Genomic DNA, 23,746 nt, shown 5'->3' on the forward strand with positions numbered 1-23,746 from the left:
CCCCATAGTAAGTGGGCTTTTTGAGCCTTTAGGTCAACTGAAAATTATATATAGTTATATACATCTATGTTTATATATACAAATATGTGTATAGATGAGATATATAAATACATACATACACGTGTATTTTTTTCCTTTTTTAATGGGATCATGAACACTGAAATATGGCTTTCACTCAATAGGGTGGTCTTCCTGGGTCAAGCTTCTTGTCTTTGTGTTCATGCTGACGGACAGCCGTTCATTCACACCGTATTCCATTCTCCTTTGTTTTATGCAAAGAAGAATGGAATATGGTGTGTCAGAGAGAGGGTAAGTATAATACAACTCAATACATCATTCATTAACTAGACCTGATACCAACTCTTTGTAAACAAAAAGCCTAATGGCCTTCCTTGTCACATATGTCCTGTTGCCTACGGAGATATTTCTAAAAATGCTTGAATATAGCTCATGTCCTGTCCTAGACACAATTCAAAAGGCCTGAAGATTAAACAGGAGTGTTATGAGGTTTCTCCAGCAGGAAGTGGTCTGCAGGCTCATTCTGATGAAACTCACTCCTTCTAGCAGTGACCGTTGCTTAGCACCTCTGGAGAGAGAGCACACTCAGAGGCGAAACAAAGAAAAATGCCACTAAATTGTCTCTAAATGGTAGGATTTATTTCAATGCTCACATACAATTGAATGAGACAAACTATTTACATAAAACACAAGTACAAAAAATATAATACAATTTATACTGTACATAATCAGGATTCCCTTGTTTTATTCCCCCACAAATGGCAGAGATGGTAAGAAGGGGATTGCTAGGAAATGGTGAGTGCCCACTCAGCAGTACTGAGGATAGATCTTCAAAGTGTTTTTTATAAAGATGAATAGGCTTGAGATACAGAAACTGGCAATGCACCAAGGGCAGAAAGAAAGCACAACATATTCACTTCTGTAATAACTATTTTTTTTTTTAAACATGTTTTGTTTTCCCAAAGCTGAGGCTTGAAGCAGGTGTGAGTTGATTTCCACTGATTGGTTAGGTGACCTCTGAGCACCTCTACTCGGACTTCCACAGTCCATCCAATGCAGCAGATAATGAGCTTCCAGTTGCCACAATTGGTGTCTTAAGTTGATTTCAGAAAACAATGTATCAGATGTCATTAAGCAACAATCTGAGATATGGACCTAGACAGCTCTAAGGAAGCATTTAAAACCAGTGAGCTGATGGACAGGAAAGATAAAAGTCATGACCATTAGAAATTTCTATTGTGTACATCGAACAAGAAGGTTTTAAAGAAAAAGGATTGAAACAGTGTGGTATGCCCATGGTCCCCTCAGGAAGTACCCAGCAATCCATAAGCGTTCTAGCAGAGAAACCCAAGATCCATTCTGTCATTCAAACAAAGGGGAAATGTAAAGCTATCTCATTGTTTTAAAAAGCTAAATTATAATTAAGATATATTGTCTTTTAAAATTAAATTTAAGATCAGTAACTGTCTGCAAGCTTACCAAGGGCTGAAATTGGCTTTGGAGAAGGTTCACACACACACAAAAGAAACAATCTCAAGTAAGTTTATTTTGTGTCACAAAACAGCCAACACCAAATTAACACAGAATGAGGCATTTAACATTGGACAACATCTTTAAAAGTCACATCAAGCGGCATAACAGAAAAGTTTTGTTGTGCACTTTTGAAGAATCCAACATTGGACCAAGTTTGTGCATTTTCTTGTAGATGATGTAGAATCTCAATGGTGAATCTAGGTGCTTGAGTTAAAGGTTTATACTGTGCTTTTTCGAAGAGCAGAAGTTCAATTTGCTTTTGGCCAACAGTCATAGTAAAAGGGATAAACAATCAACTTCAGCAGAGATAATACTATTACTTTTCTTAACCCAAATTAAGAGTGACAACTTTTGTGAACTTGTGAGGCAGTTTTGATATGAACTTAAACATAATCAGGCAATGTCGTAGGTGGTTGTCACTCCACACCCACTGTATCTATACCAGCTGTCACCAGCCTGTGTCTGATTTTCCTATATCTGTGAATTAGCCTGAAGAGAAACAGCAACAAAAACTTCTAACTTCAATAGGCATCATGTTGGCATTCTTATTACAGAACAAACACTATGATTTTTTTTGGAAGATGTAAAAATTAAAGTGATGCTAGTTTCTAGAAGGCTGATGCTGAGGTTCCCTGTCTTCTGAGCATGCACTGTACCTATGGTTCTACATCCCCAGTGAGGGCAAAAATCACATCTGAAGATGATGTGCTTCTTGATCATTTTCTATTCCTGAGTTCAACGAGGCATAGGAGAATAATTTTCTTTAAAGTAAATCCAATCAATCCTCTGCTTCTAATTGAAACCAATAATATCCATATGAAATGGTAAATGATCATGTTAAACAAGGCACTAGCAACTTTTTCTGGGAAATTATCCACACTTACAGAGAGGGGAGAAAATGATGCTTTCATTTTAGCAACATGATAAAATAGTTCTGATTTTTCAGAGTCCAGATTTTGCTCCCAGCTTGTATTTATCTAACATTTGAATCATTTTATTACTGCCATTCATCTAACATTTGGCATTAAATTTCCAAAAAGCTGAGAAAGAACAGGATCCCATTTGAACTATTGGACCCAGATTTTAGAGCAAATAGGAAAGGGTGGAATACATTTTCTTATTTGACTGATGGTTTAAGAAACACAAAAGAGTGATTTTCTACCTCCTTTTTCCTCCTTCCAGGTCTGAAAGTGCCCTTGACCAGTTACTGCCATTGTTCCAACACAGTAAAACATGTTTGCTTGAGCAAGAATTGATATTGACTCTGATTGCGGGGTAATAAGCTTATGGAAGATATGATCTAATATGATCTATCAAAAAGACTGTGTTCTGAGACAGCTTTCACTAGGAAGTGTACATTTCGTGCCAGGCTCTGAATTTGGTTTTGATAATGCCCTATGTCACTTGCAATGTGAACTTTATTTTCAAAAGAGGAGCGGTTTCTCTCTCTCATGCTTCTGTAACATGTACCAAATTTCTGATAATGCAACAGATGACCACCGAGTGTATCTCTGATCTATCTGCTAAAACAATGTATACAAAGCGTCTTTAATATAAGTCCATAAGAAAGGAGTATGAAAGAGTCGTTTCATAAATCATCACCAAAAGTTCAACATGACGTCTTGTTTACCTTTTCCATCGCCAAAAGAGAAAAGCAGCAAGGATTAAAGCAACGTATTTTCCTTTGCTTTATTAGGTTACAAAGCAGATAACTTGATTGCCTTGGCTCACTATTTGCAGAGTTAAAATAAAATCTTTAAATCAGTTATAATTAATGATCTCAATAGGAGATTAATGCAGAAATAAATTTCACAATGATCCCTTGTCTCCAAATACTTTATCTTACACTGTGCATGGCATTCCTTTTGTGCATTTCCTAGGTCAAAGTGAGGATTTCTCTATGTTCTCCCATTTCACCCACTGCTCAAAGAAGTAAGGGGCTCAAATGCTGTCTAGTGTCGGATAAGGTAAGCATAGGTAATTTTAGATAGCCACAGGTAATCAAATATTGGCAATGTTGTGTCAACATGCTTCCCCAAGTGCACCAGGAAGTGATGAAGAAGTTAGGATGAACAAATGCACTAGGGATGGCCAACACCATCTGTAAACTCCAGTTTGTACCATAAGTGGTGAAGACTTTGCATGTGTGTTAAGGTTATTAATGCCTTCATAGAAATTGACTATTGGAGCTGTGGGGCTTAGGCACAGCACTGCCACATGGAAAATGGTGATGCAGTTTATTTTACCAACTACTGGTACCTGTTGCCTCTGGTTCTGTGTCCCAGAGCCATCTCTTGAGATTAAAATGCTGAGGTCAATGGAGTTACCCCCAGTGCCACACACAAGAAAACCCCATTGAAGTGTAAAGGACACCCGGAGCATAAAGAAAGCTGATGGCCCAGGGACAAAGTTGATGAAGAAGTATCTTGACAGCACTGGGGAAATATTTATGATTTACTCTAAAAGCAAAAGGAACACTGTAAAGAAATAAATATTCGTTTCTTTACAAATTCAAAATGCTAACAAGGCTGTGTTTAGACAAAATGATTAGCTGAGTATAGACTAGATATATGTTTAAGGTAAAATTCCTTTGATATTCAATTATATGCTCATATATCCCGTTAGATGGCCACTTGGGGACATGGAGACTCCCTGCTGAGACTTTGTTCATTTTTTTTTTTTTTTGATACAGGGTCTCTCTCTGTCACCCAGGCTGGAGTGCTGTGGTGTGATCTCAGCTCACTGCAGCCTCAACCTCCAGGGCTCAAGTGATCCTCCCACCTTAGCCTCCCAAGAAACTGGGACCACAGGCATGCACCACCGTGGCTGGCTAATTTTTGTATATTTTGTAGAGGTGGGGTTTTGCCATGTTGCCTAGACTGGTCTTAAATTCCTGAACTCAGGCGATCTGCCCATTTTGGCCTCCCAAAGTACTGGGATTGTAGGCATGAGCCACTGCTCCCAGCCTTTGACAGCAGGACCTACTAATTCCACCAGAGACTCCAGTATGAACATTCAGTAAAATAGGCTTTGACTCCCACAAGTTCCATCCTTCTGCAGATAAATAAGGAAGTAAGGACACTGTTGGCTAAAACTCTTGTACTCCAGGCAGTTGATCAAGGCAGAGTCCAAGGGTCAGACCCATGGACCTGTGAAGTGGGCCACACCGTTTCCGGGACCTGTCCATAGCACTCGCTGTGGTGACCAGGTCTTGCCTTTCACGTCACCTACTTATCTGACTGTTTCCTCCATTTGCTTCTTTGCCCTTTGGCTTCACCTATGAGCTGGTGGGGCCAGACCCCTGGTTCATCCCAGACCACATGAACCTGAACGAACTCTCCCTATGGACAGAGGTTTCTCCCTGGCAGGGATGGCCTCACATCCATTCACTGTTTATAATCTCCTTTCAATTCCTTTAGAACCTCAGCCCCACACACATTTATTAAATGTTCTTTTTTTTCTCCAATATGAATGCTAATTCTAGTGAGAATCTACTTGAACAGGCTTAGGAGAACATCTCTACAAATATGAAGAAGTTGAGATGCCTCATGTAAGTTACAACGGGCAGCAGCATAGAAATAAAATATGCTCAGAGTGGAATGAGAAGTTCTGGAGGGAACGCCATGAGCCTGGAGACTGCAGCTCTTCTGTGCAGTGGAGCCTGACCCAGTGCCCCCTGAGTTCCTTTGAATTCACTGAGTCCACATCATTCAGAGCTGACAAAACCCCCAGTTTCACCAAACCCACATGACCCTGGAGCTATGCGGAAGGCCACATGCTGTGCAGCGTGCAGGAATTCTGTCCTTCTCCTTCCTGTAAAATGTCAGTGCACTGTAAAATCAGTATTAGATGGTGATGAGTCTAGCCTCAAGAAAGGACCCTGAATAGTACTGGGAATCACTTTCAAAGAATTTAAACATGAGACTAAAGCCAGCTTCCTCATGAAAACCAGTCAATCTTCAACTGTATTCAGAAATAACTTTAGATTTAAATAGTGATTAATGTTATTTTACATCAGGTTCAGACAAGTGTAGCTTAAAACTATTTGTTGCTTTTTGTTCCACTTGTACCAAAAAAAAAAAAAAAAAAAGAAAGGAAGAATTAAAGAAAGGAAAGGAAAGAAGGAAAGAAGGCAGGAAGGAAGAACCAAAGGAAGGAATGAAGGACAAAAACAAGGAGAGAATGAAAAAGGTCATTGAGGAATTTAAAATGTGAACCACAAAATTTCAGCAGGACTCCCAAACAGCCCAGGCCTAAGGAAGAGCTACTTTAAGAAGCAGGTGCTAAGAGAGGTGAGAGATCGTACTGTGAACGCCCAAGGTGTGAGGGTTCACCCGATAAGGATGGAGTATGGAGAGACAGTACATGTGAATGGTAGCTACACCGTGATGGACAAACAAAACTTATTCTACAGCTGGTAAAAATACTAAGAATATACCTGAAATTAACTAAACACTTGCCATTCTGTCAAATAAAAGAGAGAAAGGAAGAGAGAGAAACAATTTTCCTTTGAATAGTGGGAAACAAAATGGGATTCTTTTGCAATGCTAATTTCAAAGGTTTATATTGTTAAGAACACAAAGAGTCTGTGGTGAGGGAAGGTGTTTTCTCAAGTCATTGCAAAAGACTCATTAAAGACCAGCTTAGATGCCATTTAGAAGCCACTTCCCATCAATTCCAGTGAAACATTCCTGAAATATTAGAATCCTCATTCCTAGGGGAAAGAAGTCTCTTTAAGCTTAAAAAATAATAGAGAAGATTAAGAAATAACTAAAATGTGCTATGTCCTGCAAAGTTAAAAATTTTTTTCCTATAAGAAAGTGATGAGATGAGTTGAAATATCCGATGAAAATCCAACCTAGGAACAATGAGGGAACCATCTGGCTAAATTTCCCCTGCTGAGTATGGACTTTGAGCATGTGCACATGGACAGAATACTCTTAGATATAAGGAATGCGTGAGAGGCAGCAGGAAGTCCCCATTGGAAAGACCCTGAATGTCATTCATTTGCAATCCAATAGAACTTACAGAGCCCACCTGCCATTTTAATACTGTGTCATTTCTGTAAATTTGGGTATATGAGAATATTCTGAACCCAATAATATTCATTATTAAACATGGAATTCTTCTAACACTTTCTGAAATTGTTTCTTTAAATTGGAAACAAGGGTAAGGGTAAAAGCACATATGCTAATAAAATTCTATGTTCCTCAATACCCCTACTATATTTTTTTTTCACAGATCTGAAGGTTCATTTGTCAGTGAGAACATGTTTCCATGCCTACCCAGGACTTTATCACATGCTCAGAGGCATCAGATGAACATTTTCAACCGTGTTCCTATTTTCAATAACTATTCAATTAATTGCCGTATGTTATATATCAATTGTTTGCGAGCAACGTGTATACATTTTTTTCTGGGGGGCTCTGTGAATGGTGTTATCACACTCTTAAATGCTTATCTATGATCAGTGATGACACCACTGGGTTCACAAAAACACCTACTTCCGGCTATCTTGACTTCCCAAGATGCATCTTGAAATGCTGTTGCCTCCATGCAGGAAGAAGGGAGGGCGGATGGACCGGGTAGGTGGGAAGGCAGCACTGAAATAAAAGAAAAGGCACCAGAGCTGAGCATCTCCTGCTCCCCTGGCCTGCAGGCAGCCATTAACAGCAGAAGCCAGGGGTAGCGCTTCATACGGACCCGGTGGACTCCAGCTTTGCGTGGGATTAATGCTCTTGATAGGGGTTGTTTGCCACACATTGGTTATATCAGGGAGATGAAAAATAAAACGTTATCATTAATAGCAGTTCTTTCAATATTTTCTATAACATAAAAAAAGTTGTTTTTAGTTATAATTTAGTACTTTCAATACTTTTGCTAATTGATATCATAAAGGCGCAAGTTTTTTTTTTTTTTTCTTTTTTTGCAGGGAGAGAGGAGGTGTGGAGTCTATCCAAACGCTAAGGAAGGGGTTGGGTATTTTACAGAATGGCTCTTCAGGATGTCACTATGGACCAGACAAGTGGGCTTCCAGGCCAACCGCATGGCAAGGAGCTCCCTGAAATGTCATGAAATCCAAAAGTCAGAATAAGGCGAGTTTTGCAGCAGCCTGCAGAACACGCCCACGCTTCATTGTTCCTGCGCCTCTGCTCCGCTCTCTCTACCAGCAATGGCACAGAAACTGCAACAGGAGCGAGGTGGGGTACCTCACAGTCTACTGTAACCTCTGCAGGTGAGGGCCAGGTGGAATTCCTGGGCTTCCCTAGGCAAGATGAAATCACACAAGTTGTTTCCGAGAATCTAATAGCTTTATCCAGATTTGGAAGATGTCCGATCCGTGGTGAATAACTGTTTGGCCACATTCTTTTTCTTCATTTTATGAAATATTACGGACCTAAGCACTTCTTGTGGAGGGAGCAGGTGTCTCAGAGACAGTGCCTATTTTCTTGAAATAAAACATCATGAAGATTTACGCTCCAAAGAAAGAAGACATTCACATTTCTAAAGACTCCTTCCCATGTGGATGACACATTTATAAAATAAAGCTCAAAAAACAAACCAATGAACTTGTCAGAGGAATAGGCTGAACACAATTAGAAACTTCACACCCTGGCTCATTCAACAATGGTCAAGATTTTCATGATGCCATATTTCGATTTTTGTTGCTTTTAAAGACATGTATTTTTGGCAGCAATGGGACACTCTGGTGGCTTGAAATGTATCCAAACTTCAACTCTGAAGCCTCAGAAACAGGGGCAGTCATGGGGCACAGGCCTTGAGAACTAGGGATTTACAAGAAGCCAAAAACATAAGTGCTATTAGTAATCATCATAATTGTTGAGATCTGTAAAGTAGGCGTTAGAGTAGGTCTTCCCAGTGAGATGTGGGTTGAAGTATTTGTTTCTTTCCTCTAGGATCAAGTTGTTTTTGTTAAATGCCTGGAAAATATATGAAAAAAAAAAAAAAAACAACCAAGTTTAAGAATGCTAAGTAGCATTTCAGAAAGAATATAATGAGGATGACTCTTATGTTGAATTTGTGCTCTCTGCTAAGGTTCCATTATTTTAAAATATGTTTTTTCGATTATTTGCTTCCCCAGATGATTTGCCTCATGGAGGACTTGCCTAATTACCAGAATAAGGTTGGCAGTTTGTGATATCTTCTGGTTTATTTTTCAACTTTAGTTACGAAGTTTCCAATAGAAGCAGGGGTTTAGAAAACCTAAATCTAAATCTCTAGAAAACTTAAAACGCTGATGATTTCTGATTAACAGACATTTTGAATGTAACTGAATATATATATAACTGAATTCATATTCATATAACTGAATAAATACGTAAGTAGCTTTCAGATGTCCATGGATGGGTATATTTATCAGAGACCTTGGCAGAACTTATTTAAGTAAGGATTATCAGGTTTCAAATGCCTTAATTTCTTTTCATCCTGAACTTGTTAGAAAGTGATCACTGTAGCCATTTTCTATTAATAGTTATTAAAGTCACCTGCAGTTTCAAATAGCCCAAAATGAGTCCCTAGGTGATAAATATTGAGAGGACTAAAATGAAGATGAAGAAAGGTGCACAACGGCCATCTGTCCAGGATTAGTCTGGGCAAAGTATCAGAAGAAAAGTTCTGGAAGGATTCTTAAAGACTGGGCAGCTGTCCATGCCTTCAAGGTCCTTTGCCTTCATGGCAGAAACATTTCTGATTATCTTAAAAGTGGCTGTTGAATCTTAAGTGGGAACACAGGACTGGGTAAATTACTTTCTGAAGCCTGTAGTAATAGTGGCCAGAGACCAGCTGGTGTGTTGGAATCATGCTCAGAGGAACTGATTTCTTGAGATCTAAATGTTTGTTTCAAAAGCTCTTGTTCACGGAAAGAGCTTGTGCTCCTCTTCAGGCCTCCTCCTTACTCTAGGAGCTCATTTCTGAGAGGCCAGGAGGGGCGTGTTATTCATTCCTGGTGCTTCATTCCTTAAATCTACCATGTGAGTTGGGGGAGATGCCAATGGCTTGTGGATAATCCAAGGGGAAAAGTCAATTGGTGTGTCTCCATCCAGGTGGTAGAGAATAGAGGCCACATGGCTGAGAGGAGACAAGCATGGACATGTGGCCCCTGGGACGTAAGGTCTCCCAGCCACACGAAGTCACAAAGATATTCCATATTCTCACATAGGGAGGAAATTCAATTTCAGAGAAAACCACCACAGCAGAGAAAGGGCATCAAAATACTCCCTACGAGTGTTAAGGGAAACCAGGCACCTAGCGGGAATATCAAAATTTAGTTAAACTTCGTGCAGGAGAATGCCCTTCATTCATGTGGGTAATAAGGGAGGTTGGGTGCAAAGGGCCAAAGCCTTGATGTCTTTCCAGCTACTCCCCTCACCTCTGGTGTATACACAACAAAGCCTCATGTTCTTTAGAACATTTAAACCTCACAACAGCAATACAGGAGCATGCACTCTTTATCCATTTTAAAGATGAAGAAACTAAGGTTCAAAGAAGTAAGGAACCTGTACTCTGAACCATAATGCAAAGTGCCTCAAGTAAAAACCACATTTATTTTGCTAGGTGCTGTTCAAAGCATTTTAGGCAAATTACCCCATTTAATTCTCATTATCTCCAGTTTATAGAGGAGAAAATGGTGGCTGATTGAATAAGAATAATTAGCGTAGGTTTACCCAGCTGGGCATGGTGCTGACCCGTGAGCCAGGTTTGTGAGGTTCCAAGCTGATACCCACCCCCTTCCTCCTCAGAATGTGAAGGGAACTGGCCATTTACTCTAAACTTCTGGGTCAAATCCTGGATTAATCACTCAATGGGGAAATTAAGAACATACGTCACCCAACACCAGGTACCACACTTTTACATCAAGCAGAGTTGAAAAGCCTTTACTCTGCTTGAACATGATTTAAAGACAGCTTTTATTATAATAAAGGCAGGGTGCACCTGCCTTCTGTGCACACCTGGCCACCGCCGTCACTGCCGACTCCTTACCTTGATGGCCTCCACCGAGTCGTACTTGTCGAGTTTGTTGATGTGGTTGGTTATGCTGGTGTTGAGAGGGGCAGGCGACACAGGGTGGATGACAGTCGCATCGTGAGATTGCTGCTGGTACCGCTGGCAGTAGGTGTAGACGAGCAGGGTGAGGAGGCAGCCGAGGATGGAGCTGCTCAGCCCCACGGCAATCATGTGGAACATGTTGAATTCTAGGGGGACAGGAGCAAAGTGATGCCACACTTGAAAAGAACACCCTGCCTAGCTACTCAACGCGCTGGATGAAAAGAGAAAGTCACAATGAAAAGCCCCTTCCCCATTCTGAAGTTTAAGAAATCATCATTCTTCAGTCTTTCCTTGGAAACATCATGGCCATCAAAGAACTTCTCCACAGTGAGCACAGGATAGTTTAAGTTCCTTCTCTTATGGATGATAGCCAGTCTTTTGGAGTGAACTTAAACTTTAATACACTACCAGAACCTTTTTTTAATTTGAAGGTTTGCACAACAGCGTTCGTCTGCTTCAGCTGCAGCCCAATCCATGGTGGACAGGGTTTCTGCAGAAAAGGTTATTCATGCTCCTCAGTGGGTTGAGCTGCCCTGTGTGCAGCAGGGCTGTGTCCTGACGTCAAGGGAGGAGCAGCTACTCTTCCAATCTACTGCTCACCTGCAAGCCAGACTGCTTTTAGCCCTCTCTCTATTTCATCTGATTTAAAATGTTTTCTATTCACATAAACTCATATGTTTTTCATTATATTTTTTGAGTATGAATACGCACACATTAGAAAGTGCCAAAGGGTTGATAGGAAAAAGAAATCCTTCTTGCCCAGAGGTAACTATTATAAGCACTTTTTCCTGTGCCCTTTCGGAGATGCTCTGCACACTTACGTGCTCTGTGTGTGTGTGTGCGTGTGGGTGTGTAAATACTATCCTGTGTACCACTTTTCTCACTTATGTTGTATTTTGGAGGTCTTGTCAAGAAAATGATTTACTAAAAAGAAATAAGGTATTTGTGTTACATGAATAAAATATGATCTTTTAAGTGGTCATGAAATGACCTTCTTTTACTAATGTTTTCCTATTTTATGGTATCTTTTCTGTTTCATTGAGTTATTTTCCTGGAGTTACAAATACATAGCATTCAGAAAATTCTCCAGCATGGACTTACAGCTGGAAAATAGGATTGGCTCAAGTGACATCAAGGCACCATAGAAAGACCTGTGTGATGTCTGAGTAAACAAGAAAGACAACAGATATTCCTGTGTGTTGGTGAAATACTACTATTAAAGTCTCAAGCCTTTCAGGAAACGAAGGCAGCATGTGGCCAGCACCACAGAGCCGGGCTCCGGAAGAATCAGGTGAAGCAGAACAGGTGGCTATCTTCCTCTGTGTTGTTGGAAGCAAGTGGCTGCTGCCCATGGGGTACTGGCCTCATGTGCCCCTGCTCAGAGCACATCCTGAGGACACCAGCTTTCCCCCAGGGTGTCCCCTCCATATACCACCAGGGTGAGGGGCAGGGTTGCCAATACCTTTCCCTGACCTGTCAATCCTACACCGAGTGGGACAATTGGAGGTATGTGCTGAGTATCACTGCGATGCTGACAAGCCTGCCTGGCTGCAGAGAAAGGCCTTCAGGGCTAGGGTAACAATGAGAAGAGCCTGCAGGTTTGCCCCTGTACCCAGGCGCTGGGTGCATCTTAACCATCCCAGTCTCCTCCCCAGGGATTTTCTGAGCTGCCTCCCCTGTGCCCATGATCTTCACCGTCTGGAAGGGACTCCACCCTGCCAATGCTGCTCTACAGGGCTCTGACACTTGGTGTCAAAGGAAGCGACACTGTTCACTGAGTGGCCGCCAGATCTAGGTCTATGGGGTTCTGTTTGAGTCCTTCCTGAACCTCATGTAACCCTACAGTGGTGGAAAGGCCCCAGGGAAGCTGAACCTATAGTCAGGAGATGCCATCAAGACCTCACCTGTGATACTGGTAGAGGTTAAATATCTCTTTGTCCCTAAACCCTGAGCTTTTCCCTCTAAGCTGTGCTCCTTGGCTGCTCCAGACACCGTGTTCCAGGAACCCAGGCCTTTGGAGCTGGATCTGCCCCTTCAGGTGCATGGACACTGTGAAGGAAGGCTGCCTTCTCTCTGGCTCACTGTCGGGCAGAACTCACAACACACTCCTGATCACTGAAGTCCCAGTGGACGATACAGTTCCTAGCACAGGCGCCCAGTGTACTCAGCACTAAGGGCTGGGTCATCCCGGACGACAGCACTAGAACATTCCACAAGCATCACCCGCTCCCTGACAACCGCCTCAACTTCTCACTTTCAGCTTAGTTGGTCAGTGGTTTCAGAATCTGTGGCCTTTCCTGACTCTGTCATGAAGCCTCTAGGGTTGGAGAACTCCCAGCCTGGGACAGGCGGATAAAGCATCCAGGGGGCATTCCACCTGCAAACACTGGGACTTTTACTGTAACACTGAGGCTGTACCTAGATAAGCAAGAGCCGATTTCCCACGAGTTCTTACTTCTCTGTACTTCAGCTGTTAGCGCTCCCCAGAGTCAATGCCTTGCACCGATGGAAATACTTCCTGCTGCACTGATAGCTCATCTTTCATTATAACATGGGGAAGACGCGTGACGGTCTCCATATGCAGATACTGTGTCATCAGTCAAATGAGCCATTCCAGCAGGTGCCTGGAGAAGGCTGGGGCCAGCTGACACCTTTATGACAATTATGTCATATTATGTCCTTATGTCTTTGTGTCTCATGCAACTAACAATAGTTCTCTAAGATGAAAAATTTCGATGGAAGCACATTTTTCTGCATGGGGAAAATAGTGCTCATTAAATTTCTTCTGAATGTGCTCACTGTGGTTCTTTCCTTTGAATATTATTTTCTGCTGTTGATTTTGGTCAATAAAGATAGAATACAGACCAACTACCCTGTTGGTTCAATTAGCTAATTTCCTGTATAAAGTTCGATGGATTTTCCAACAAAATGAAAAAAATACAAATGAAGATGCCTATGTTGTCAAAAACATCTTGCTTGGTAACTGTTTTCAACTATTAGCCCTACAGTAGGATTCATCTAACCTGCCTATGCTTTTGTGCCAGTGCCAGCTGCCAAGAGATCTAAAAAAAAATCCGTTCTGAATATCCTAGAGTGGTTCAACTTCCTGTGATTTAACCAATAGCATCTCAAGGCTTGGTACAGCCACTAGGCAGCTGGTTCAGACACACAGAAGCAGTATTTTAGAGTGGGGATGGGCTCTACACCATGTTCTCCTGGGTGCTCAAGGCCCTTGAAGATCTTCCACAGAGTAACTCAGTGGGGCTCAGCAGGAGGAAAGCTAACTGCACATGTCTGACAGCAGGCACTAATGTCTAACCAGCTCTGCTGAGGCATCCGCTGTTTGAGCCTCAGGCTCTGCGTGGCCTCCCTGAGAATGGGAACACTTATAAACTCTGCTCAACTCTTGACCTACACTGTCCTTGATGGCAACAGACAGTCCTGGACCCTGGCTATTGTCCAAGAGTGTTACCTAACCAGGGAGGCTGTGGCTCCAGCCTCCTGAACAAAATGCTTTTGTATATTTATTATCAAGGTTCTCTTCGTAAGGTGCTCTGCATTCAAAACTCACACTGGAGCCACTGGCTGAATTCCGTGTGCACTTGGGCCAGTGACATCACCGCTCTGAGCCTCATAGTCTCCATTTATAAAATGCAGATTAAATACATAACCACTGTTCCTTTTCTGTAATTCCTAAGTGTAAAATCTCAGAAAAGTAATGTTTCATCAGTCATCTGGCAGCAAAATGTCACCGACCTGACCCACTTTTCTGTAGAGCTGACCAGAATTGCTAGGAAGACCCTTAGCATCTTCACTTTTTCAACATCTCACAGCAGCATTATTAAAGAGATTGGCTGTAGAACAACCCCAGATCCTGTGTAGGTGTCATGTAATATAGAGTACAGGCCCCACATACCTTTCTACCATCAAAAAACTGCTGAGTTCCAAAATGCTTCTCTATCTCCAGAGGTGTTACATAAAGAACTGTGGCCCCTGGCACCTACATGAATGCTCCTTGTGAGGACCAAATGGGCTTTGCACCACATTCTTGTCTAAACCATGTAAAACAGTACACAGCACACAATTACTGATCTAAAAACGTTAGAGGGTACTAATTGGTATGACCATTTTTATGTGAACTGGTTGCATATTCACCTTGTAGCTGGATAGTTGGATTCCATATTAGCGACAGTCAGTTAGTGAACTCACTCCACTGACTTCACTCAGACACCTGACATTGCCCTTCTGAGGCACCGGAGTCTCTGATGATATGATTGGTGGTCAGAGGGGCTGGGGATTCTGGGTGCCCATCGTAAGCTCAATGGCCTTCACAAAACTGACACAGAATGCGTGTTCAGCAAGGATTACTGAATTAATGAGTGAACTAACAGATTGCTGACTGACTAGACAGAATGTCACATATAGCTTTTTTTTAAAATGCAGGGTCTCATTCTGTTGCCCAGGTTTGAGTGCAGTGGCATGATCTTGGCTCACTGCAACCTCCGCCTCCCAGGTTCAAGAGATTCTCCCGCCCCAGCCTCTCCAGTAGCTGGGACTACAGGTGTGTGCCACTGTGCTGGCTAATTTTTATATCTTTTGGTAGAGACAGTATTTCACCATGTAGGCCAGGCTGGTCTGGAACTCCTGACCTCAGGTGATCTGCCTGCCTTGGCCTCCCAAAGTGCTGGGATTATAGGCATGAGCCACCATGCCCAGCCAGTAAGCTCTTAATCAAAGTACTTAGTAATGGTAGTCAGAAATGATGAGTAAATTCCTGAAACATGCCTATGAAGCTTCGGATTCCATGAGAACATATCAGAGGCAATGCCTGTTGGGCTGGGCTCTCTCGGACACCCTGTGGAATGGATTAGGGGAGCAAATGGGAATCTATCATCATCAGTTACACATGTGGAAGGGAAGGCCTCATTGTAGATATTGGCTTGGATTCTGAAAGGTGGAGATGGGCTGTTCCTTGGTCGCTGGACAAGCCAGCCTCTCCATCCAGGCATGTTCACGGCACAGACAAGTACTTTATGGTTATATGTAAGGCACAGACTGCAAAGTCCAAAGTTATCATGCACTTGAACCAGACAATGTTGTCTTTGACATTCATGGTGGCAGCAGGTTTGAAAAATTCCTCTAGCACAACAGGTATAACCTTATGCCTCACTACAATTTAGTCATTTCAGTGGGTTGGAGATTGGAGGCTAGCTTCCATGGATTTGAACTATACATATAAACAAAGTATTTGAATTCTACTTTACTCATGAAACTCTACAGTGAATATTGAGACCACTGGTTCATAAAGCTGAGCATGCATCAGAATCGACTGCAGGGCTAATTAAACCACTGACTGCTGGGACCCTCCCAGGGAGGTCCTGATTCTGTGGATCAAAGTAGGGCCTGAGGATCTGCATTCCCATCAAGTTCCCAGGCCACACCCAGGATGTGGGTTTAGGCACCCCACTTTGAGAACCACTGATCTGTATGTCAAACATTGACTACCTTATGCCAAGGTAGAATGCCTGGGATCCATAACTTTTCTCCAGTTTGTCATTCTTGGCCAAGAGGCAGAAACATTATAGGAAACATGCAGGAAGGGAAATGGTTAGAATATATCAGTATACCCATTAAAATTACTTAAAAGGAAGAACATACCTCCACACCTTTTCTCTTCTACGCTACTGGATCTTGCCACAGATACTTCTGGAAAAACAAAAGTTGAATCACAATGTGTAAAAGGTGTTGGGAAGACAGTCCACATTCACGCTTCATGTACGTTTGTCTAATGATTCTGAATTTTATGTGATGCAAAGTTTCAAAAGCCTGATTGATTAATTATCAGAAAAATTGTACTTGTTTCTTTGTTTTAACCAACCTGATATGGATTCGGCAAAATAACCTTGACTAAGGAGAGGTGGGATCCATTTATCACAGAAAGATAATGGATGGTCCCTTGGGCTGAAAGCAGGGAATGTGCTCATTTTCCATTGCAAGGTGTCCTGCCAGGGAGGAACCCCCGCCTCTGCCCAACACACTGTACTCCTGTGGTATTCCTGCTTCCTAGACTTGTTCCATTAAAGCCAGTGTTGTCACCTTCCCGGCAGAGGGAAGGCCCCTTCACCAGAGCTCAATGACGTCTCTAGAATAAGCAAAGTCCCTCTTTAGGAGGACTTTGATGCTCTTTGCATGCCACACATATAACCTACAGAAGGTGCAGAAAGAGGCCACATCTCCTCTATGTGTTCTAACTCCTGAGGATAAAATACCACTTCAGGAGTCTAGAAACATCATTCTTTCCTGCATTCATTTTTTATTAGATAACAAGAATTAAAAATATGTCTATGGTTAATGAGGACAACAATTACAACCACTCTTATAGTTCTGTAAGGTACATGATTGAGGTATGGTATACTACTTTTCTCTAAAACATTATCATTTGCATAAATGAAGGAAAACAAAGAACTGGCTTATAGAATTCAACCCTATTATCTATTTACCAACAACTACGCACTGACTTCACCATGAAAAGCTGGTAGAATGAGGGCCAACCTCTTCTCCAACAGGAGAATAATGATGCATTTCTACTTTCCCAAGTATATTAAAGATTGCATAAAGAGAATGGCACTTTTTCTCTGTGTTCCCGTGCATATACAGGGAGCACTGCCCAAACATTTAACCTAATATTAGAATAACCAAATAACCAAATAATATTTAATAATAACCAAATAACATTTTCATTTTTTGAGCAAAGTCTTCTGATTGTATTATAGTCGATAAACTGCAAAAGACCTGTGCCTAAGAAACCTTATACTTATGAACTCAGTTCAAGTTTAAATCTGCAGTTCTCTATAGACCTACATTTTAAACACCTTGAAATCACGAGGCTTGATAGAATCATCTCTATTTTGCCAAATAAGCCGAATAAAACACTCATGTATGAATCATTTTCTCTCTCCATGTTGGAGATGATTTTGTTCTTGTTGAGAAATGCCTCTGCTCTTACCTGGGATGAAGTTAGAGTCGAACACACATGGCCGGCTCTCTGTGGTGTTCCCAGAGCACTGGCTGCCCATGGGGAAGAGAAGGATGCACTGGCGGGAGCGGACTTGGACGCCAGAGGCTTCGCACTCAGACCAGTCCGACCACTCCGACCAGCTCTCTGCAGAGACCAAAAGAGGGGAGACCAGTCAGCTCAATCATCCTGGACTCACTGACAAGTTACATATGTGATTTCTGGATTCCATAGCATGTTTTTAATGGTTCTGTGCATCAGTAAGATGTGGCTGTATCATCTAACAGGTCTAGTACGTAAAATACACATGAGGATGAATCAAAGTGCCTGAGCTGGTATATATGTGATCAGATATCATGTGCTTAAAATAAACTTCCTAAGACCCACATTATTTTAACGTTATAAAGTAATTGTATTTAGACATTCAATAAGTGAATCCATGAGACATAGCTGTGTGCAGACCATCAGCAGCAGAGGCATGTAAGTCATCAGTGCAGGCGCCATTTTGCTATGGGTAATGCTCCGCTCCAAGAGCCTCAGATGCTTTCCTGAAACATTCCTGAAAATTCTCCACCTTCCTCTGTGCTCAGGCCAGAGAAATAACTGTGTGCTCATGAGAGTCCCAGGTTGCTGAAAGGGAGTCTGAAGCTATAAAATTACTTACTCCTCTGTTATATAAACAATTCTGTGGAGTCAACTGCCAAAGTCAGCCTGCCTTTGAGGTAGAATTCATTTTATCCCATGTTTGCTGTCTCTGAAGAGATAAGGTCAATGTACAAGTCTCGGGGTCAAGGCCAAAAGACAGGCATTGAAAGGATACAGAATACTTCACCCTGAAGTGAAAGATTTACTAGGATTTGTGAAATTCACCCAGGTATACAGACATGTGAAAAGAAAGGAATAACACTCCTATAAAAGTAAGAGGGTTAAAAAGTAAACTCTCGTTATTGTTTATGAAATTTTAATCAGGATAAAAAGGTGTTTTTCTATGTAGTTTGTTTTTTCCCCTTTTTAAGTAGAAGCGCTAACTTTACAGTGGCAGGGAAAATTTAAAAATCAAACTTGTGCCTTGCTCCGGGTAAAGGGTACAATGTTTCCTTAGAAATGCATAAAGTGGAGGGAATTCCAAGATGGTCGGTTAGATCCAGTTCAGGATTGCAGCTCTGAATGAGAGTGCAGAGGGTGAGTGGACGCCGCATTTCCAGACGAACTTTTATTGCCCACAGACCAGGAGATTCACAGGCGGAGGAGCCCCACGGGTCACCAGCATGGGTGGTGTGGGCGGCGTGGCTGTTTTGCCTGCGCCCCAGCGCAGCAGCTCTGGGTGCAGAGTAAACGGGACTGTGTTCCCACTTAGCCAGCAAGGGGAGCTGAAACAGGGAGCCAGACCAGGAGATTCCTGGGCAAAAAAAGCGCCACGAATCTCAGAGCTGCGGTTTCAGCGGCGCAGTGGGTTGCTGCCTGGGAAAACACACAGATCCTGGCACCTATTCAACAGGCGACCAAGTCACCTGGTAGAGAGCCGACCTTCAACGAAAAAATAAAAGGCTCTGAGGCAGGGAGCCAGGAGATCAGGTCTGGCTGGTCCCACCCCGACAAAAACAAAAACAAAAACAAAAAAACAGCAATTGGAAACGCTCTCTTTTGAGAGTTTCACAGCAAACACAGCTGAACCCGGGATGGTCCAGCTCTGTTGGGGAGGGGTGTCCGCCATTACTGAGGCAGCCTGCTGTTGCTGTGGCAATGTGCCATTACAGAGAAAGTCCGTGATTACAGAGGCGGGCCAACATTGCAGAAGCAGCTCTAACTACACCCATATAAACAGGACTGCAGGGAAGTTCACATGGCAGTCAGGTGGAGCCACAGCAGCTCAGCGAAGCCTCTGCAGGCTGAGAGTGACTAGGCTGCCTCCTTGTGGGCAGGGCAGCCCTGAAGAAAAAAAAAAGGGGCAGCAGTACAGCTGAGACTCATAAAGCCCTAACTCCCTGGGACAGAACACCTGGGAAAAAAAAAAGCGGGGAGGTTTATGAGTTCTGCTGCTGCAGACTTAAATTTACCAGCCCAGCAGCTCTGAATGAACAACGGGGCTCACAGCTCATCACCTGGGCTAATATAAAGGACTGTTTCCTCAAGCAGCTCCTGACCCCCGTATATCCAACGAGTCACCTCATAAAGGAGAGCTCAGACTGACATTTGGCAGGTATCCTCCTGGGACAAAGCAAAAGAAGAAACTGGTAGCAAACTTTACTGTTCGGCAGCTGCTGCAAGTGATCCCCAGGCAAGCAGGACCTGGAGCGGACCTCAGCAGTCCTACAGCAGAGAGCCAGACAGTTAAAAGGAAAACTAAGAAACAGAAATAACTTCATCAACAACAAACAGAACGTCCACTCAGAGACCCAATCAGAAAGTCAACAACTACAAAGCCGACAGGTGGATAAATCCACAAAGATGGGAAGAAACCAGCACAAAAAGGATGAAAACACCTGAAACCAGAATACCTCTCCTCCTACAAGGGAGCACAACTCCTCACCAGCAAGGGAACAAGACTGGATGGAGAATGAGTGTGATGAAATGACAGAATCAGCCTTCAGAAAGTGGGTAATAAGATACTTCCATGAGCTAAAAGAACATGTTCTAACCCAATGCAAAGAAACTAAGAACCTTGAAAAAAGATTTGATGAAATGCTAACGAGGATGGACAACTTAAGAGAGGAATATAAGTGAATTGATGGAGCTGAAAAACACAACACGAGAACTTCGCGAAGCATGCACAAGTTTCGACAGCTGAATTGACCAAGCAGAAGAAAGGATATCAGAGGTCAAAGATCAACTCAATGAAATAAAATGAGAAGGCAAGATTAGAGAAAACAGGGTAAAAAGGAATGAAGAAAGTCAACAAGAAATATGGGACTATGTGAAAAGACCTAATCTTCGTTTGATAGGTGTACCTGAGTGTGACGAAGAGAATGCATCCAAGCTGGAAAATACTCTTCAGGATATTATCCAGGAAAACTTCCCCAACCTAGCAAGGCAGGCCAATATTCAAGTCTAGGAAATACAGAGAACACCACAAAGATATTCCTCAAGAAGAGCAACCCCAAGGCACATAATCGTCAGATTCACCAGGGTTGAAATGAAGGAGAAAATGCTAAGGACATCCAGAGAGAAAGGTCGGGTTACCCACAAAGGGAAGCCCATCAGACTCACAGCATATCTCTCAGCAGAAACCCTACAAGCCAGAAGAGAGTGTGGGCCGATATTCAACATCCTTAAAGAAAAGAACTTTCAACCCAGAATTTCATATCCAGCCAAACTAAGCTTCATAAGTGAAGGAAAAATAAAATCCTTTGTGAACAAGCAAGTACTCAGAGATTTCATCACCGCCAGACCTGCTTTACAAGAGCTCCTGAAAGAGGCACTATACATAGAAAAGAACAACCAGTACCAGCCACTCCAAAAACACACAAAATGGTAAAGAGCATCAACACAATGAAGAATCTGCATCAACCAACGGACAAAACATCCGGCTAGCATCAAAGTGGCAGGATCAAATTCACACATAACAATATTAACCCTAAACGTAAATGGACTAAATGCCCCAATCAAAAGACACAGACTGGCAAATTGGATAAAAAGCCAAAACCCATCAGTGTGCTGTATCCAGGAAACCCACCTCACATGCAAGGATACACAAAGGCTCAAAATAAAGGGATGGAGGAAGATTTACCAAGCAAATGGAGAGCAAAAAAAAGCAGGAGTTGCAATTCTCATCTCTGATAAAATAGACTTTAAAGCAACAAAGATCAAAAAAGACAAAGAAGGACATTACATAATGGTAAAAGGATCAATGCAACAAGAAGAGCTAACGATCATAAATATATATGCATCTAATACAGGAGCACCCAGATACATAAGGCAAGTTCCTATGAATTACAAAGAGACTTAGACTTCCACACAATAATAGCGGGAGACTTCAACACACCATTGTCAATATTAGACAGATCAACAAGACAGAAAATTAACAAGGATATCCAGGACTTGAACTCAGACCTGGAACAAGCAAACCTAATAGACATTTACAGAACTCTCCACCCCAAATCCACAGAATATACATTCTTCTCAGCACCACATCACACCTACTTTAAAACTGACCACATAAGTGGAAGTAAATCACTCCTCAGCAAATGCAAAAGAACGGAAACCATAACAGTCTCTCAGACCACAGTGCAATCAAGTTAGAACTCAGAATTCAGAAACCAACCCAGAACCACACAGCTTCATGGAAAATGAACAACTTTCTGCTGAATGTTGACTGGATAAACAATGAAATGAAGGCAGAAATAAAGATGTTCTTCAAAACCAACGAGAACGAAGACACCACACACCAGAATCTCTGGGACACATTTAAAGCAGTCTCTAGAGGAAAATATATAGCAATAAGTGCCCACATGAGAAGAAAGGAGAGATCTAAAATTGACACTCTATCATCAAAATTGAAAGAGCTAGAGGAGCAAGATCAAAAAAACTCAAAACCTAGCAGAAGACAAGAAATAACTAAGATCAAAGCAGAATTGAAGGAGATAGAGACACGAAAAACCCTTCAAAAAATCAATAAATCCAGGAGCTGGTTTTTTGAAAAGATCAACAAAATAGACAGACCACTAGCCAGATTAATAAAAAAGAAAAGAGAGAATAACCAAATAGATGCAATAAAAAATGACAAAGGGGATATCACCACAGATTCCACAGAAATTCAAACCATCATCAGAGATTATTACAAACAACTCTATGCACATAAACTAGAAAACCTGGAGGAAATGGATAAATTCCTGGACAGCTGCCTCCTCCCAAGCCTAAACCAGGAAGAAGTCAAAACCCTGAATAGACCAATAACAAGGTCTGAAGTCGAGGCAGCAATTAAGAGCCTACCACCCAAAAAAAGCCCAGGTCCAGATGGGTTCACAGCCGAATTCTACCAGACATACAAAGAGGAACTGGTACCATTCCTTCTGAAACTATTCCAAATAATCCAAAAAGAGGGAATCCTTCCCAAATCATTTTATGAGACCAACATCATCCTGATACCAAAACCCGGTAGAGACTCAACAAGAAAAGAAAACTACAGGCCAATATCCGTGATGAACATAGATGCAAAAATCTTCAATAAAATACTGGCAAGCCGATTACAACAGCACATCAAAAAGCTTATCCACCATGATCAAGTAGGATTCATCCTGGGGATGCAAGGCAGGTTCAATATACGCAAGTCTATAAATGTAATTCACCACATAAACAGAACCAAAGACAAAAACCACATGATTATCTCAATTGATGCAGAGAAGGCCTTCGACAAAATTCAACAGCCCTTTATGCTAAAAACCCTCAATAAACTAGGTATCAACAGAACGTATCTCAAAATAATAAAAGCTATTTATGACAAACCAACAGCCAATATCATACTGAATGGGCAAAAACTGGAAGCATTCCCTTTGAAATCTGGTACTAGACAAGGATGCCCTCTCTCACCACTCCTATTCAATATAGTACTGGAAGTTCTAGCCAGAGCAATCAGGCAAGAAAAAGAAATAAAGGGTATTCAACTAGGAAAAGAGGAAGTCAAATTGTCTCTATTTGCAGATGACATGATTGTATATCTAGAAAATCCCATCATCTCAGCCCAAAATCTCCTGAAACTGATAAGCAACTTCAGCAGTCTCAGGATACAAAATCAATGTGCAAAAATCACAAGCATTCCTATACACCAATAACAGACTTAAAGAGTGCCAAATCAAGAACAAACTGCCATTCACAATTGCTACAAAGAGAATAAAATACCTAGGAATACAACTAACAAGGAACGTAAAGGACCTCTTCAAGGAGAACTACAAACCACTGCTCAACGAAATAAGAGAGGACACAAACAAATGGAGAAACATTCCATGTTCATGGTTAGGAAGAATCAATATCGTGAAAATGGCCATACTGCCCAAAGTAATTTACAGATTCAACGCTATCCCCAACAAGCTACCAATGACCTTCTTCACAGAACTGGAAAAAACCACTTAAACTTCATATGGAACCAAAAAAGAGCCCGCATAGCCAAGTCAATTCTAA

The 23,746-nt window shown here is 41.9% G+C and overlaps 1 protein-coding gene across 6 annotated transcripts in view; it reads right to left on the reverse strand.

The window, feature by feature from the left end:
* Positions 1 to 635: 635 nt before the first annotated feature.
* SEMA5A (semaphorin 5A) overlaps positions 636 to 23,746 on the reverse strand; it is a 493,544-nt gene continuing 470,433 nt past the window's right edge. For all 6 annotated transcript variants that reach the window (XM_064375855.1, XM_064375856.1, XM_064375857.1 and 3 more), the window contains 4 exons: positions 17,624 to 17,779; positions 16,276 to 16,323; positions 10,552 to 10,763; positions 636 to 8,492 (listed from right to left, as the gene is read on the reverse strand). In XM_064375855.1, coding sequence (XP_064231925.1) covers positions 8,373 to 8,492; positions 10,552 to 10,763; positions 16,276 to 16,323; positions 17,624 to 17,779 — 536 coding nt within the window. In that variant the 3' untranslated portion in view covers positions 636 to 8,372. The remainder of the gene's footprint in view (positions 8,493 to 10,551; positions 10,764 to 16,275; positions 16,324 to 17,623; positions 17,780 to 23,746) is intronic.

Source organism: Aotus nancymaae, unplaced genomic scaffold (genome assembly GCF_030222135.1).
Source record: "Aotus nancymaae isolate 86718 unplaced genomic scaffold, 86718_ANA_hifiasm-v0.15.2.pri h1tg000014l, whole genome shotgun sequence".
In the NCBI taxonomy this organism is placed as follows: Eukaryota; Metazoa; Chordata; class Mammalia; order Primates; family Aotidae; genus Aotus; species Aotus nancymaae.